We start from the raw sequence: 12884 nt of genomic DNA, 5'->3' as shown, positions 1-12884 counted from the left end.
ATAATTTGATATCCAAATTTAGAATTTTGTAAACATAATTAATTAATTATTTTATAGAATTATTTCTTTAAATATCCCGCTATTTGATTGCTTTTACATACGCACACTGTAGCGCTACAATGCTTTCAGTGGAGTTAGTAGATATTAGATATATATTATACAGGAAGAGTGAGGAACATAATTGAAGTAATCGTGGAGCATATTAATGATTCGAATAAGGTATTTGACAAGCATAATAATTACTAGTAAATGCTATTAATAACAATTATATATATATTTAAATTTATTTATAAGTATTTATTATCGTCTGTTACTATATATACATGTTATTTTTTAAATTTATTTAATGTTTAAGTGATTCCCTCATTTTAGTAATGGAAATATGTTTCAAAATGAATTTAAAGAGTATATACATTATAATAAATACAATATTATAGTTTAAAAAAGATCGATTTATTATCAAAAAAATTATTTTTATTATTCATCTATATTTGAAATATATTTTAATAGCAATTTTATCAATATTGATTTCAAAATAAACCAAATTTTCGTTTCACTTTTGAAAATGGAATTACTTTCCCCTATATTTTATAGTTAAATTGCGAAGGTTTATGCAAATTTACATTTTTATAAGGAAACGAAATGTAGGTAGATAATTACATGTCACTCTCTAAATATTATAATGAATACTTTACCTTTTATATTGTGGATATTTTGTGCATTATGTGCATTCTTATTGTATTATGCGCATTTAAATTTTTTATAAATGTATATAAATGTACATAAACAACAATTCTAAATCATTACGTAAAGTTATCGTCATGTATCGTTATAATATATCTATTACTTTTTTCCAGTGAATATCTCGAAAATTAAAATTCATCGCTAATGTAATGTTGAAACCGAGCGAAAATTGATTTATATCGTCGTAGAAAAGTATAACCTGTATCTGTCAACGAAGAGAAAAATGCATAATTTTAGCTGCGTTTCGTAAGAAACGAATTTCTATTTTGCGTAAGCGCACCGTGAAAAGTATCATCCGTGAAGCGCACCTGCTGCGTCTAAGGAAGGGCAGTGTCTGTGAATAAAGTATAGCGGAGGCGTCAAAATGATAGGAGAGGGCATGGGGATCGGACCGTGAGCTACGCAGGAGATGTCGACAAGATGACAGCGGTTGTATGACGCTCGTTTCGTTGATTCTTCGGGTATAGCGTTGTAGCGTGTACCAGAAAGGAAAATCGTTCACAAACGAAACGAACGACTTATGCCTTGTTACGGTGACACGTCTGTTTCAATTGAATCTCTGTGTCAAAACGAGATCGTGATCAGGCGTATTCGGGTGAGAGCCACGACCGCCGCCGCGCCCGTGCAATGTACACAGCGGCTTGAATTGTGCCTGAGATCATCACTGTCCCCGAGGAGTCTTCTCTTTAAACAGCCTGGAGTAGAGTAATGAGCGTTTTCGGGGATTTCCAGCGTGTCTGGGTACAGAGATTCCCGGACAGCGCCTTGCCGGCAGCTTGGGAAGAAGACGTCAGGGCCAACCTAGTCAAGCATAAACAGAAGGTGAGAATTCAGTCAGGAATTCTGTTATTATCTTCTAATTGCAAAAGAATTTTCTTCGATGAAGTTCTCAAATATTTATATTAAGATTTTTCTGTAGATATAGTTATTTAAATAAAAATTGGAAATATCAGACACATGGAATACCAAGGGATATGTTTTCTTGCATTTTGAATTAATTAATTTAACATAGCTGGTTTTATTTTAAAAGCTATAATATATTATTTATGATTTGTATGTAATATATTCTAATTCTGTACTATTAATGGAAGTAAGACCAAATAGGAATATTATGTCTTGATATGATTATCTTGATGCCAATTATTTCTTAGAAATAAATAGTAGAAGAGTTAATATATTGGAAACTTTAAGTAGGATTTATATTTTTAAGGGGACTGTTTAATAAATTGTTAGTTCCTTATTACATAAAACTTTCCTCCTTGCTGAGGTATTGGATGCTTTATTCTATGAGTCATCGTATTAATTTCTTACTTAACTGGGAAATTAAGCTAATTTATATTTAACCATAATTGATATTTTTAATGTGATCTACTATTTATGTTCATTGTATTGGTTTCAAATAAATTTAAAAATTTTGTTTACCTTACATATAAAATTTCTCTATATATTATCTATTATTATCTATAAAGGAAATGAAACCATTAAATATATTTAACTATCTGCTATACTAAGAACATCAATTCTTATTACTAAATTTCCTCATACAATATATTCTCACTAATTAATCACTCGCTATTCACTTCAATTTTGTTGATCTACTAAGGATACAAATTTATATTATGTACATTTTATAATGTAGCTAGATAAAAAATACTTAAACAGAATCATTATTATTTTTACAGGTGACTGCTTTGAGAGAAGAGCTTGAAAAGGAAGAATTTTATGTGGAATATTTAGAAAGGTTATTGGCTGATGTTGAACGCCATAAGCAATTAGCAAATAGTAATATTACAACTACACCTGAGAAACAGCAATCCACAGAATCACAAAATCAACACAGTTGTTTAACAACAGAGAATAATTTGGCAGATTCTACAAGCTCATCTAATGTTCAACATGTGGAATCGTTAGCTCCACCTCTTCCAGCGCGTGAAGATATAAGTAAATTTCAGGACAAGTGTGTTTCTGAACTAAGTTCTACTCTTAGTACAAGCAAAAGACCCAAAAGTGAAATACCAAGGAGTCCTGATAAAGTGCCTGAACTTAGAAGAAACAGTGACCCAGATGTGCCAAGTAACTATGTCACTGTAATTGAAGTGACAGGAAGCTCAAAGAAAGATAAAAATGAAGAATCTCTTAAAGAGGAAGATGAAAAAGGTATTATATTTTTGCTATATTATCCTTTTATAATTTTATAATTTTATTTAATAATTTAATTGTATTTGTTTCATCTATATTAACAATTAAAAATAGATTTAGAAAATGCAGTTAATGAAGATGGAGAGGATGGTGATGCAGAGGCATCAGAGGAGGAACCTTATTATGATTCTGTAGCCTTAGATCAAACAGGAGAATATGTATATATTGATGCACGTGTTCCACCTGTTGGAAACAATAATGGCAGTAGAGCACCACCCAGAAGACCACCCTCCTTACCTGATTCTCCAGGGAATCAGAGTAATTATGTCAACATTGATTATTTTATACAGTAAGTTATTTGTATCTGAACATTATTGGTTTTAAAATAACTTTACATTAAATATATATATTTACAAATATACATCTGTTTATTTATAGACATCGAGCGGCAATGGATAGTGAGGATGAAGAAGGTGCAAGTCCTGCACCACCAATCTTATTACGTGCTCTTAGCACGGATAACGAAACTGGTAGTAGTGATGCGGAGCCTTTAAGCCTAAGCGAAGGTAGCTTAGAATCTCCAACACCAACTACACCTCGTCGACAAGAGAAAAGTAAAGACCGTGAAGATGATAGAACGTCTATGATTAAATGCATCGTAAACTCGGTGGTAGAGAGTGAAACTATTTATGTCGAATGTCTAAATGTAATGTTACAAGTATGTAATATATCTATCATTTTCCATAATATGCATAAATAACATTACTTTGATTAAAAAAGTATATGTTGTTTGCAGTACATGAAAGCCATCAGGGCAACATTAACAACGTCCCAACCTGTTATTTCTGAAGATGAATTTGGTACGATGTTTTATAAAATTCCTGAATTACATGCACTACATCAAACATTTTTGGATGGTCTTAGAAAGAAACTAGACAAATGGGACAGTAAAACTGCTATAGGTGAACAATTTAAAGTAAGAACTAAATACATTAATATATTAATATTGAGAAATTCGTACATCATGCCCTCTTATTAATATTCTATTATGAATTACAAATTAAGGTAATGGCCAGCAATATAGGATTATATGGAGCTTTCTTACATAATTACGCTCGTGCTACTGATACTGTGCGGAGGTGTTCTGCACATTCGACTCAATTTGGTGAAATTACAAGAGATATAAGACTCAGAGGAGTTCCAAAAGGACCAGGTTTATCTCTTGAAGATCTTTTACATAAGCCAGTAGCGCGAGTACAAAAAAATGCGCTAGTATTGCATGTAAGTATTATATAGTTTATGCTTTTGTTATATTAGCCAAAGCTATATAGATATAGATATACATCATAGATAAAACGTTGATTGGATAAGTTGATAAAATGATGTGGAAATGTACTTCGTAAACGTTATCTTATCTCAATTCGCATTGATAATTGTGTCTCAACTGATTGTAGGATCTTCTTAAGCACACACCAGTGAATCATGCAGATCATGCGCCACTTTCAGAGGCTCTTGGCATGACTAGAAATTTCCTAGACGAATTTAATATTATTCAGACGAAGTCAATGTTTCCGGTAAATAAACTATATTTATAGCTACAATAATAATTAATTTAGTATTTTGTAAAACTATATTATTTTTAGAGTCATGATAGAGCACAACGGAGATTAGTAAAAAACTCGTTTGTGGTAGAACTGTCTGATGGTCATAGAAAGTTGAGACATCTTTTTCTTTTTAATGACGTAATTGCTTGTGCAAAGTATAAAGCTTCTGGCAGAGACAAATTTACATTTGAGTTGAAGTGGTATGTACCAGTAGCAGAGGCGGTAGTGACAGAAGATGGCATTGAACCTCGTGAGACTAGTCCAGCTAATGTTGTAGCTTTGAGGTACATATAAAAATCTATCATTTACTCCTAATAATAATTTATATGTATAATAATAATAATTTATACATATTCAGATCACAAGCATGTACAGTACGTGATCAGATACTATGGGAAGAACGGAATGATGAAAAACGAATTAGACTCGGTGGTAGAGGTTCAGAAAAAAATAGGAAGAAACTTGCTGAGCTTGAAGCTCAATTAGTATTAGCATCCCCAAATTTAGTATTACGCGTTGCGCATAAAAGTCAACATCGAGTACAAAACTCGTACACATTCTTTCTATCCAGTGAATTTGAACGTTCTCAATGGGTTGAAGCGGTGGAGGCATTGCAACAGGTAATGCGTTCCCATATGTACCTAGATAAGTCAAAGGTGCGTAATTCACAGATTCCGAATAAATAAATAAGATAAAGATATGTAATAATGCACTTTATTTAAATTCAACACGAGGATGCAAGTAAAGATATTAGAAAAAAAAAATGATCATACAAATCTAATGAGAGAGAAATGAATGACAAATGATAATTTTTTAGGGTGGACAACCTCCAGGACCATTACCTTTATCAATGTACGAATTACAGGCGTGGGTTACAGCTTGTCGTACTTACCTTCAAACAGATATGGGAAGTTATTTACTTAGATCAGGACGCGATGAAAGTTTATTATTAGGCGATCTTCATTTAACTTTACTTGGCTTGACACCACCTGGTTTAGATAGAGTAGGAGATCTTTATATTATTGTGGAAGTTGATAGTTATGGACACTATTTTAAACGTGCAAGAAGTCGAGTTGCGAGAGGCCAAGCTCCAACTTGGGGTAAAATTTTATTTTTATAAAACTTCGAAAGTTGAATAAATAAGTTTTTTTTAATTAATTAATTTTCACTTATTTAAGGCGAAACATTCGTTGTGGAACTAGAGGGAAGTCAAAATGTTAGAATTTTGTTGTACGAAGAATGTGGAACGCGTTCTGTATTACGTGGCAAATGCATACAAAGATTAAGTAGATCTTGGCTTCAATCGGATCAAGTAGAAAGGTCATTAAATTTAGGCCCAGCTACATTAGATGTGGCTCTTCGTTTTGTCCCAAGTGAAGTGACATTAAGGCGGGTACCATCTGCTAAACCTCAAGGTTTATTTGGAGCTAAAATTCAACAAGTGTGCAAGTATGTTTTATGATTTTTGAACTATGAACTATGAACTGCTATTTAAATCTTTTGATTATATATTTTTATTAAAAAACTTTTTCATCTGAGTTAAATATAATTACATGTTTGTTACAGACGTGAAAAACGCGATGTTCCTTTTATTATAACCGCATGCGTTAGAGAGGTAGAAAGGAGAGGAGTCGGAGAAGTGGGATTATATCGCGTTTCTGGTTCAGCTTCTGATTTAACAAAATTACGCAAATCATTTGAAAGTAATTCGTACGAAGCAGAACAACTGCTTAAAGAGGTAGCCAATACATTATATAAAAGAATAAAATCCTTTCTTTTTTATGTACCTCATTATTCAAAGAGTTGTGTATTAATATGAATTTGTTTTTATATTTTTAGGTTGACGTTCACTCTGTAACGGGTGTGCTCAAATTGTATCTCCGTGAAATGCCGGAAGCTCTCTTTACGGATGCTCTGTATCCCGCGTTTTTAGAAGCTTTTCAAACTGGCGAGTTATCAAAAGGTGCTGCTCTCAGAAGAGTATACGAAAGTCTACCAGCCGTGAACAAGGCAGTCATCGACTTTCTACTTACTCATTTGATACGAGTTAATAAACACGAGGCTCAAAATAAAATGTCTTTGCACAACCTAGCGACGGTATTCGGGCCGACGCTTCTGCGTCCTGGTACGAATTCGCGATCTGATGCAAAAAGTCGAGATCCATTAGCTGCGGGGACCGTGGACGTGATGGCACAGGCCGGTATACTTTATTGTTTCTTGCAAATGCATATGCAACAGAACAATCAGTCACTCTAGTCGAGAGGTTCTTGTTGATACATCGTAGCGTCAGCTGCTTTTCGCGAGTCTCATTGGAAATTAGGCTCGCAGCAACTCACGTTGTAATGTAAAATTAACGATTTTTTATAATATATATTTTATTAGTTTTGTGACGTATCGTTTACACAACGCTGAATTAGACGCATAAGTAGATAGGCTTTGACAAAATCCTGAACGATGAAATTCCTCTTGTATTGGTACGCATACGAATAATGTAGCAAAGTGGACTTAAAGAACACGTATTGTACTTTAAGCTCCGTAATATATATTTTATACTTATATACCCGCGAAGTCTTAACCACGATCTCTTGTTATGTGATGATTCCACGTAAAACATTTTTCCAAAAAAGAAAGCTATGTTGAAGGAAAAATTCTTCCCGTGAAGTAGAATGAGAGAGTGAGAGAAAAAGAAACATAAATATGGAATTCCGGTCGTTAACGCATCCACGCTTTAGAAAGTAAGTATTTTTTCCAATGGAGCGTGTTCCTAGCAGAGAATCTAAATTTTTTTACGCATATGTCCACAAAAATGTCCACGTATTCAAAACAATCACGTTCCTAAATGTTTCAGGAAGCACGTTTCTCGAGATGTGCAAATCAAAGCTTCTAATAGTATATGCAAAATATGCTGGCTATATTCCATTTTGTCACTTGATATTTATGTTTTCTAGGAAAGCCACATTTTTCTGCCGATTCTATTCTTTATAAGAATATCTTTAAAGAAATCTGCGTTCTCGAATTTTTTGTAAGAAATATCGCGAAATGACTTAAATTCAAGTTTTTAACATTTAAGCTGTGGTTAGACTCGTGTTTGTTCTTTTATTCAAGTTGCTTAAGTTTGTAATAATAACTGTAATAACTTCGATATTTTAACGATCTATTTACAAAATTAAAAAGGAATACTGTTTTTAAAAGGAAATTCTTTCAACTCTTGGATAAATTAAACATAAATATTTTGTATATGCAATTTTGGAGTATTATATTTTATTATTATATACACATTTATATATTACATATATATGTGTGTGCATTCCTTTGCCATATTGTCAATAAAGTATAGAAATCATTTTAATCAGCTTCTGTTAGCAACAATTTTTTAAATTTCTTTTTTAAATCAATGTTTTCAAGTCTAAGTACAGCTTAATTAAGTACCAAAGAGAAAAATTCTCTCCCATACCTTCAATAGAGAACTATGGTTAACCCTTTGAAGTATATCAGATTAAAACAAATCATTTTGCAAATTTTAAACAAAATTTTTTCACTTTTTATCTACTAGGTAGATAATGGTATTTTTCTACTATTACATAATGCAGCTAATCAAGTCTATATCTTCATGTTCACTAGATTTTTAAAAGAATTGTGCTTTACTAAAAAAGAAGAAGATACCATTTTTTGGAAATATATACTTCAAAGGGTTGAAACAAACAGAAGTGCATTTGGCAGTACAAATTTAATACTCGATAGAATTCTGTGTTACATGCTAGGACGTTTGTGAACAACTTCTAATCGAAGTTGAAAGATTAAAAAATGTAACGAGTGCTCGATCAAAAGATCGTACATAAGGGTCGAATGAAACAAGAGAAAAGAAACGAAGAAACAAAAGAACAAATTGCAAGAAAACAGAAATTAAAAAAGAACACATTACGTTATTTTTCCGAAAGTGATCTTTGCGCTTGAAGAGCGAACAAGGCAACTATTGTGTGCGTGATTTCAGCGTGTACGTGCGTGTGTATGTATGTATGTATAACCCGCCCATGTGTATTATATCGTAAATAATTGGATATCTTTAATTTTTATATCACATTTAACGTTAAGACGCGTCCCTCTTTTGTACATTCGTAAAATGTGTAAAGACAAAGTTTCAGCTATCACGATTTATTATTATTATTATTATTATTATTATTATTATTATTATTATTATTATTATTATAACTATGATTATTTTTATTATTTCATATTTTACAAATACCAATTTCCAATAGAACAAGTATTTGTTAACGAATGTTCGATTAAGCTAGCTTATTCGCAGCAAGACAATGTACTGCCAAAAAGGAACCCTTAAGATGCATAAATATACTGGAGGTTTATAAACTTTTATATATTGATAATATGTTTACCGTTTTTCCAGGGTACGCTTTTTAATAGTCTTTCAGTTTCCTTTTTTTCGGCTTACACAAATACTACATTAAGTTTGAACACCTTGTAGTATATTCCGAATTGTTTTTCTTTTATTCTCTTCTTCTTCTTCTTCGTTTTTTTTTTTTTTTTTTTTTTTTTTTTTGAGAAACTATATTCTTTTAAAATTATGTAATTAAATGAAACAGTCTTAAAAGAATATAGACAAAGTGAAAGAGCTGTTAAATAATGTGTGTAACGAAGTATTTTATTTGTAAAGTATTTTATGCGTAAGCTGATAAGTTTATATGTTTATGGAAACCATTGTAAATCCATATGAATTATAATTATACTTTATTTCGTTTATGTTTCACTAATGTTCAGACTTGTGTATAATCCGTAGACATAAATTTTGATTTCATTAATATTTTCGAAAATAGATAGCAGTATGTAACAGAAAAAGAATTTTATATAGAATTTATTATTTCTTGTCTTAACGACGAGTGTGGACAATTTCGAGCTGGTGGAGGTAAGGGTAGTTTGACCGGTGTGGCTGGTATGTTGTCCCATAATCCAGGAAGTCGAGATCCATCAGAGCCATTGCATTGCATTCCTGATCAAATATAGATTAAAATTTCCAATTGAAATATCAAAATCAAACCTCAGATGCTTAATACATTAATAAATTAAATAATTAAGAACCTAATGGAGCAGCTTCATATAGATCATGTAAAGCTTGTACACGAACTTTGGTCCATTCTATACTTCCATAATTTGCAGAAATTCCATTATCGACACTAGTTGGTTGATTTTCCCATTCCCTCATATACCGGAAATAAGTTCTCAGTGCATCGTCGCTAATAGCACTTTTGCAAACCTAAGACAGATTGAATATTTCTTCTTATAATCTTATAATTTTTTATAAAAGAATATTAATATTTCATACCTCTAATCGAGCATTAGGGTAGTAGTGAATATAATTCACACACATCTCATCGGAAATGGCGAATCCACCAAGAGTAATATTCTCTCTATCCATCGTATTATATGTGCAAGTTGTTATTAACGAATCTCCCTATCATTAATTTACATTAAAATCTATTATATGTACATAATATAATGGAGTACACATGAAATATATAAAGTATTAGATTTTAATTCTTACAGGCAAAATGGTAACAGGTTTCGGTAAAAGACGAATTTCTTGGAAATGAGTGGAATAATGATTGTCATAATTTAACAGAGGCAACTCCTCTCCGTCTCTAATATGACGAGTAACAACTTTTACGCCTGTTAAATGTGTATGAAGTTGGGATGCGAAAATATGTATTCCTTGTTGTGGGAGACCAACACCTGTACATTCTTGTATACAATGTCCTGATAAAATAAAGGCTTCCTACAAAGATTTTGTTATTAATTCCGATTTTAGTAACATATATTATAATATATATCTGCGCATATATCTTTGATTAATTATATGTGCAATGATTCATTACTTGTCGTGGGGGAATTGCCATTTTATCAGTATATTCTAAACCCAATTCAATTACACCGGCGTCATATTTTCGAAGACTCCTAGTAACGATAAAACGAATTCCTGAAGAATCGACGTTACCATCCTGAAGTTCGGGGTTATTATAGTGAACTTCCAACATGACATAAGGATTAAAATTTTGACCACCGATCGAAAGACCAGCTTCCTCTGGATAAACGAAAGCATCTGCTCCCATTGCCCATGCTGCCAAGACTTTTTTACATACCTAAGAAACGGAGTAAAAAATACAATGATTCTAGAAAACATATTTAATTATTTTTTAAAGGCATAAATGAAGAAATCTGTCTAAGAAACTTAACGCACTTGAGTTTTTTCCGGTCTATCAGCTCCATCACAAGGACCATCGTACATAGGAATTTCAAGAGCCATTGGTCCAGCACAATGGAAAACTTCCATATGATGAACCAAGTGTTCGTTACCCGTTTGTATGATTGGCCCAAACTGCAGAATGTGATGTCTAGAAATAGTAGTTCGATAAAAGATTAATTCTGGCGAATTTTGTTGCAGTCTAATAGACTCACTTTTGAGACAAAACGGGTGGTAATTTTTGTACGCGACACCAATAAGTCGTTTCCTTATTTGGCACTTTTACATGATCAGTTAACATTTCCAAATGCCAGGCATTCGATGGAAATGTGGGTTTCTTATGGAGTACCCTGATCAATTCTGTTCTGGACATGCCAGAAGCTTCTGCATCTGATACTTGTAAACCAGCCAACGACGACAATGGTCCCAAACCTTCTAACCACACTAAGTGCGTGGTACCTCTCTACGAATTTTCAAATATTTTTTTATGTCAAAGAAAAATAATCAAATGACTAATATCTCTTATTAATTTCATAGTTAGTTTACCTCCATGATGTAGTCATTTTCATCGCAAGTATCGAACTTCCTGGAAAAGGTAAATTTCGTGACGTTTCCTCTTCTTCTCCACGCGAAGTTCTCACAATCCTGTTGCAGGTCGAGATTTAATTTTCCTTCTTCATCTGTCCATGCATCCTGCAATTACAATATAATGTAATTGATATAAAAATTATAAAATCGATAAAAATAGACTTATCATGTTTTCTCGTATAATTGTTAAATGTATTTCATGATTACCTGTAATTGAATTTGTCGGTGCCAATCAATCCACAGAACGCAATAATCGGCAGGTTTTAATTCACCATAATTCGAGAAACCGATGGCAAACCAAGTATTGTCGACACCTATATAATGGACTTCCGCAATTATCATTTCACTCATAAAATCAACCCTAAAAAAGTTATTCTTCAATTTTTTAATTATTCTTCAGTGTATCTGTTAACATTAAATTCAATTAATGTTATAAAAATATACCTCCAATGAAAAGTGGCTCCTGAACCAAGCGGAACTGTATGAACATTTTTCCTGTTCGAATTGTCTTCGCTATTCTGATGATAATCATGCCAGGATAAACACGATACATCTTTTAAAATTGTAACCAAGATTAATAAATAAATCTTCAAAAGCATCTTAAATTTTAAAATCAGTGGATTTTCTACTTGAAAAATCACTCGTTTCTGATTTATAATTTATTAGATGTTATATATCTTTTACTCAATTTTGAACTAGCTTCACGGATATTTCCATGATCCTTCACCTTCTTATCGTCAATTTCTACTAACAGGTTCCAAAGGATCCGAAAAGACGAAGGCTTCATATAATACTGGTTTGCCGCCGATTCTCTGCGGCGCTCATGCGCAATGATACTACATCATAATATGTATACACACAATCATTTCATTTATTAAAAAAAGGTAAGTAAACAAACACGTAGTAAATTTTAATGTAAGGAAAATTAAAAAAGTGCATACTCAAATGATTAAATTCTTTTAATGTCATAAAATTTATATATACCAAGTTTGTAATAGATACGCATGCGCGTATGTGAATACTACTTCGAAATTGTGCTTGTGCGTTAGAAGAACTGCAACAAAAATGTAAGTAGTAATTACTGAAGAGAATTATACAGATATATAAAAATATTAATTTAGTTTAACCTTGTATATGTTATATACTAAAGTTTAAAATATAATAAATAGAAAAAATATATAAGTTCAAATCTACGATGAAGAGATATCTATTGTTAAAACAAATTTTAAATGACATCATAATATTAATTTCTAATTTTTTTAATAGCGTAGTTTTCTTATTCAAGCAATCTATATTTTTCTACCTACATTCATTTTCCCCTGGCTTCGTTATTTCCATTTACTCGAAAGTAGATTACATAGGTTATTAATTTCCAATAAACTGAAAATCACTCTACTCGGGGTCAAGTTCGACTGATTCCGATTTTGCCTTAATGAAATTCATGGAAATAAGATATACTCCATATCAAAATAGATATCAAACTTCATTATAACATAAGAAATGTTATGTCTGCTACTGATTACACATATCTTCTTGTTCTATTTTATACTATTTTT

General features: G+C 31.9%; 2 protein-coding genes across 3 annotated transcripts; one reads left to right on the top strand and one right to left on the bottom strand.

The window, feature by feature from the left end:
• Positions 1-100: 100 nt before the first annotated feature.
• Rhogap1a (Rho GTPase activating protein at 1A) lies at positions 101-9256 on the top strand. 2 transcript variants are annotated; one of them, XM_072000052.1, is made up of 14 exons: positions 101-219; positions 858-1566; positions 2427-2901; positions 2998-3232; positions 3322-3601; positions 3680-3859; positions 3949-4164; positions 4338-4457; positions 4527-4771; positions 4846-5143; positions 5305-5587; positions 5666-5936; positions 6054-6225; positions 6327-9256. In XM_072000052.1, the coding sequence occupies exons 2-14, from the start codon at positions 1453-1455 to the stop codon at positions 6741-6743; spliced, it is 3306 nt and encodes a 1101-aa protein (XP_071856153.1). In that variant the 5' UTR covers positions 101-219; positions 858-1452; the 3' UTR covers positions 6744-9256. The 2 variants fall into 2 exon arrangements, with proteins under 2 accessions (XP_071856153.1, XP_071856154.1); XM_072000053.1 differs by having other exon boundaries at positions 102-219; positions 4846-5107.
• On the bottom strand, positions 9217-12822 carry Tbh (tyramine beta hydroxylase). The gene is made up of 11 exons (XM_072000079.1): positions 12636-12822; positions 11773-12382; positions 11536-11689; positions 11287-11433; positions 10956-11203; positions 10738-10891; positions 10376-10639; positions 10045-10275; positions 9826-9954; positions 9582-9756; positions 9217-9492 (listed from the first exon to the last, which is right to left on the bottom strand). The coding sequence occupies exons 2-11, from the start codon at positions 11925-11927 to the stop codon at positions 9347-9349; spliced, it is 1803 nt and encodes a 600-aa protein (XP_071856180.1). The 5' UTR covers positions 11928-12382; positions 12636-12822; the 3' UTR covers positions 9217-9346.
• Positions 12823-12884: the final 62 nt, after the last annotated feature.

Source organism: Bombus fervidus, chromosome 3 (genome assembly GCF_041682495.2).
Source record: "Bombus fervidus isolate BK054 chromosome 3, iyBomFerv1, whole genome shotgun sequence".
Taxonomy (NCBI): domain Eukaryota; kingdom Metazoa; phylum Arthropoda; class Insecta; order Hymenoptera; family Apidae; genus Bombus; species Bombus fervidus.
This window is presented reverse-complemented; position numbering and strand designations above follow the sequence as displayed.